Genomic DNA, 5516 nt, shown 5'->3' with positions numbered 1-5516 from the left:
GCACCCAAGGCACAAAAGCTTATGGGTGATGCAATTAAGTCAGGGGCTGCAACATCAAAGCCCAAGAAAGCACCCAAAGCTGCCCCAAGGCCAAGCTTGCACCAAAGAGGAATACCAGGAGTATTCCAGCTGCTGAGAAGAACAAGGCCCCAGTGCCTGAAGTTGCTGATGAGGAAGATGAAGAAGGACAAGTCCCGAGGAAGCTCAAGCCCAAGATACCAGACCACAATGATGCCCATCCTGTGGCTGAGGACATAAACATCAGAAGAGACTCAGGGTTGAGGCTATGGAGGATGACAGATCCATATGCCACAAGGAGAAGGACTGCTGTTGATTACAGGTTCCATACAAAGGAACAGAAGGACTTCTATGAGACAATTTTGTTGGACAAGAAGCCCATAGTGTGTGATATGAGGTGGGTCGACTGGACCTACATGAAGGAAAATGAAGAGCACTATCCTGGAGTGCAAGAAAGTTTTGTTGCTTGTGGAGTTGCAGATTTTGTTGGGCAAAAGCTAACCAACTGGAATGATGAACTCATTATGCAATTCTACTCCATAGCACACTTCTATCAGATGGGAGGATAGCTTGGATGTTTGAAGGTACAAGGTACCAGTCAACTGTTGAGGAGTGGGAAAAACTGATCAATGCCCCAAAGGAGAGTGAAGATGACTTGGATGTCTATGCCAAGAAGAAGATGGACCACAATTCCATGGCACACATGTATAAGGAGATCCCAGACAAAGCCATTGAGACACATAAGTTTGGGTCAGTCCAATTTCTTCTGTCAGGGCTGCCAACAATCAACTGCATCCTAAGACACACTCTGTTGCCTAAGTCTGGTGACCACAACATGATTAGAGGGCATGCAATCAACATGTTGCATTTGTTTGATCTGCCACAGAAATTCAAGGTCATGAGCCTTATGGTTGAAACCACTAAGAGGACGGCAGCAGATCAAAAGAGAAGTTGTGGATATGCCCCTCAGATTCAGGAGTTGATTAACTCAAAGATGGGCACAGGAAAATATCAATTGGATAAGGAACATTTTCCTCTCTATCCAGACTTTGAGGAGAATCATGTTGTCATGAATGAGAATGAACCATCATCAGTACAAGCTCAAGAGAAGAAGGAGAAGGCAAGGAAAGAGAAGGCTGTCAAGATGCCAACTCAAGAGGAGGCATCTGAGTACTTTTTGAAGAACAAGCAGGATCAGCTTGGTTACTTGATAGCATCATCACTGGGGATTGAGAAGGGATTGGCCATCCTCACTCAAAATCAGAAGAGCTTGGAAAGAATCATGGAACAAAAATTCTATGATCTTGATGTCAAAGTAACTGAGATTTAGTCTGTTGTGGAGCAGCTATAGGATGACATGCAGGAGAGGAAGGGCAAGACTACCACTAATGTATTTGCCAAAGTGTCTAGAGCTCAGAGGTCAGCTGCAGTGCCTGTGCCATACACCAGAGCCACATCATCTGCACCAGCTACAACTCCTACAGCTCCAATGCAACCAGCTCCAGCACCAACTCCTCCAGCTCCCTCTACACCACCACATGAAGATCAAGCCTGAGAGTCATTCTAGTACTATGCATTTTCTATGAACTTTTTGGCAACTTGTTGCCAAAGGGGGAGAAACATGTATAGATCATAGGCTTTGAGAGAGAGAGTGTTGCTTTTATTCTCTCTTGCTTTGGTGGTTAAACTTTGTTTGCTTTTGAATGCTTGAGATACTATGCTGTTTTTGTGAGACATTGATGATCATGTGTTTGATCATAAGCTACACTTATGCATGTTTGATGATATTATCTTACCTATCCTTATATGATCATTCACTTTGCTTGGTGATGAGTGCATGTATTCAATCTTTATCATTTTGAGCACTCCACCAAGATGTATGTGACATGGAAGAGTAACCCATGAGACTAATTCCTTGTGCATTTCTAGTCCAAAGCAAATCATAAACTATGCACAAATTTAGGGGGAGCTCTTGCTTATCACATACTTCTCAAAGCGACGATGTTTTTCAATCTTATTATCATTTGTCGGAGCTTTGGTCTATATGTTGTCATCAATTACCAAAAAGGGGGAGATTGAAAGTGCAACTATCCCTAGGTGGTTTTGGTAATTCATAACAACATATAGCTCATTGAGCTAATGCTATTCCAAGACTATTATTTCAGGAAAGCTCAATGAATGGCATGGCATGGATGATGAAAGTGGATCCCTCAAAATACTAAGGACAAAGGATTGGCTCAAGCTCAAAAGCTCAAGACTCTTCATTTTACATTTTAGTGATCCAAGATCACATTGAGTCTATAGGAAAAGCCAATACTATCAAGGAGGGATGAGGTGTTGCTTAATGAGCCTCTTGCTTCATGTGCTTGGTGATATGCTCCAAAAACCCTCAACTACTTTCTCACATCCACAAATGACCTAAACCTAAAGCCAAAATCGGTCACACCGATTCTTCCTATCCGGCGCCACCGAGTTCTAATGTCATAGCCACTGCCACAAACCCTAGGCAAATTGCTCCTACCGATAGGGATCTCGATCTCACCGAGATGGGATTGTAATCTCTCTATTTCCCTTCGTAATGTTTCGGTCTAACTGAAGTGAGCGATCGGTCCCACCGAGATTGCAATGTAAATTCTCTGTTTCCCTTTTGTAACATTTCGGTCTCACCGAAAAGAGAAAATCGGTCCCACCGAGTTTATCTGACCAACTCTCTGGAAAGCTTATTACCAAAATCGGTCTTACCGAGTTTTAGTAATCGGTCTTACCGAGATTACGTTATGCCCTAACCCTAACCATATCGATCCTACCGAGTTGCATGTCAGTCCCACCCCTAACGGTCACTAGGTTTACTAAATCGGTCCGACCGAGTCTGTTGAATCAGTCCCACCGAGTTTGGTAAATTGTGTGTAACGGTTAGATTTTGTGTGGAGGCTATATATACCCCTCCACCTCCTCTTCATTCATGGAGAGAGCCATCAGAACAAACCTACACTTCCGACTTACCATTTCTGAGAGAGAACCACCTACTCATGTGTTGAGGCCAAGATATTCCATTCCTACCATATGAATCTTGATCTCTAGCCTTTCCCAAGTTGCTTTCCACTCAAATCTTCTTTCCACCAGATCCAAAACCTATGAGAGAGAGAGTTGAGTGTTGGGAAGACTATCATTTGAAGCACAAGAGCAAGGAGTTCATCATCAATGCACCATTTGTTACTTCTTGGAGAGTGGTGTCTCCTAGATTGGCTAGGTGTCACTTGGGAGCCTCCGACAAGATTGTGGAGTTGAACCAAGGAGTTTGTAAGGGCAAGGAGATCGCCTACTTCGTGAAGATCTACCGCTAGTGAGGCAAGTCCTTCGTGGGCGACGGCAATGGTGGGATAGACAAGGTTGCTTCTTCGTGGACCCTTCGTGGGTGGAGCCCTCTGTGGACTCGCGCAACCGTTACCCTTTGTGGGTTGAAGTCTCCATCAACGTGGATGTACGATAGCACCACCTATCGGAACCACGCCAAAAACATCCGTGTCTCCAATTGCGTTTGAATCCTCCAAACCATTCCCTTTAGGGACAATTCCATTCTTGCCCCTAGTTGGTTCCCACCCCCGGGTTTTGCCCTTACTTTTCGGGCATGCTCAGTTTTGCCCTTAGTTTTTCCCCTCCGTCAGCTCGAATGCCCTTCTGTCACAGCTCCGCTTGGTCAGCACCGTTTGACCGTGATGGCTCGACGTTTTGGACACATTTGCCCTTGGGTTTGATACCCCCCACCTGTTTAGTCGTCTTCTAGCTCCCGCTTCACAAGAAAATAGAGAAGCGGCTGGGAAGAGAGGTGTGACATCGTGGTGTGGGGAGAGGTGGGAAGGACCATGTCGACGTCGGCCATCTCGTCGGAGAACTCGCCGCCGGCAGCCGAACAGGTTTGATAGCTCATCTGGTCCCCTGCTTTTCTAGGGTTTGCTAGATTTGGGGGTTAATTTATGGATCTTGGCCTGATTTAGGTGGATGGGGTAGGCATTGTTCAGCACAGCTCCGAGTTCTACTTGGCAGACTCGACATACTGTGGCTTGGAGCCGCGCTCGAAGCATCGTTGCCCGAGGCACCAGCTAATCCCGGCTTGTCGTGTCGCCTGGGGAGGCGCAAGCACTGGACGTCGTTTTTTGGGTTGCCCTCTGGATGTATGATTTCATTTGCACTGCATTTTCGTTTCCATTTTCTTATTTAACTTTCAAGGAGAATTTTAATCAAATTTATTGATTCAGTTGCCAGATGAATGTGAATGGGCAGTTTGGGTTGACCCACCACCTCCAGAACGTGTTGGTCTTGCCTTTGAAGAACTGCACGAAGTGATCGAACATAGCTGGATCAGAAGTCACCACCTGGAGAAGAGATCAATTGATCTTGCGAAGAAGAATCGTGCATTGAACAAGGAGTTGAAGAAAATGAAAGAAATTATGTGCATAGGGACAATGTTGTTTGCTAGCATTTTCATTTGTTTTCTAGCAATCTCAATGGCTGTCTGTGCACAGAATGCACATTAGTTTATGATCTATGTAGCTCAAATGCACTTGTTATGTTATGAAGCTGTAATGAACATATGAAGTTGTATGAACCTAGCAGTTGTTATGTTATGTTATGAAGCTTTATGGACGCAACAATTTGCCAAATGCATGTATTGTGAAAAGAAAGATCAAACAGAACATAATTCACAACCAATCTTGCTGCAACTAGACATAGTTCACAAGTAGCATTTGATATTCTTCAACAACCAAAAGAACATAGTTCACAACCAATCTTGTTGCAACCAAAAGAACACATTACAACAAATCTAACAGTTTCAAACTTGCACAGCACATTAGTACTCATTTTCCATATTTTGCCTTCTTGCTCCTTGTGTTGCTAGCTGGGATTGTCATCTCCCTAGCCCTGCTCCTAGTCAGTTTCACAGGGATTTGGGGAACAACTGGAGGGAGAACTTGCTCTTCACATGCAGCAACTCTTGCATCTACATTGCTGCCAGTAACTGAGCAAGGTTCTTCTTCTGGACTTGTAGAAGTGTTAAGCTTCCTCTTCTTGCTGATAGCCATTGGAGATGCTCCTCTCTCTGCTGCCTTCTTATAGTTCTTCCTTGGTGTGCTAACAAATAGGGAAGAAATAGTTGGTTAGTAACAGTACAAGAGATATTTGCAGGTAAAAGCACATAAATAAGGCACATAAATAAATCAAAGAGGAATATTACCTTTGAACTGTGGAAGCTTGTGTTGCTGACCTCTGAACCTACCATTTAGTGAAGTAGCATCAACAGCAAGGTAGGGCCTACAACCAGCTAAAAATCCCTGCCAGCAAGCTTTGAAACTGACAAAAACTCTCCTAAAACACTGCTTCTCATACCTCTTTCCTCTTAGCTGGAAAGGAACTGTGTGTGTGTCAATTTCTACTACACTACCTGGAGAAGCCCTCTCAACCTCAGCTTTGAATGTGTACAAAAGCTGGAAACTATCCTC

General features: G+C 44.2%; 1 protein-coding gene across 1 annotated transcript; it reads left to right on the top strand.

Annotated features, from left to right (window-relative positions):
• Positions 1 to 3835: 3835 nt before the first annotated feature.
• LOC123064301 (uncharacterized) lies at positions 3836 to 4658 on the top strand. The gene is made up of 3 exons (XM_044487806.1): positions 3836 to 3932; positions 4014 to 4190; positions 4275 to 4658. Exons 1-3 carry the CDS (start codon positions 3882 to 3884, stop codon positions 4551 to 4553), a joined length of 507 nt encoding a protein of 168 aa, XP_044343741.1. The 5' UTR covers positions 3836 to 3881; the 3' UTR covers positions 4554 to 4658.
• The last annotated feature ends 858 nt before the right edge of the window (positions 4659 to 5516 follow it).

Source organism: Triticum aestivum, chromosome 3B (genome assembly GCF_018294505.1).
Source record: "Triticum aestivum cultivar Chinese Spring chromosome 3B, IWGSC CS RefSeq v2.1, whole genome shotgun sequence".
Lineage (NCBI taxonomy): Eukaryota > Viridiplantae > Streptophyta > Magnoliopsida > Poales > Poaceae > Triticum > Triticum aestivum.
This window is presented reverse-complemented; position numbering and strand designations above follow the sequence as displayed.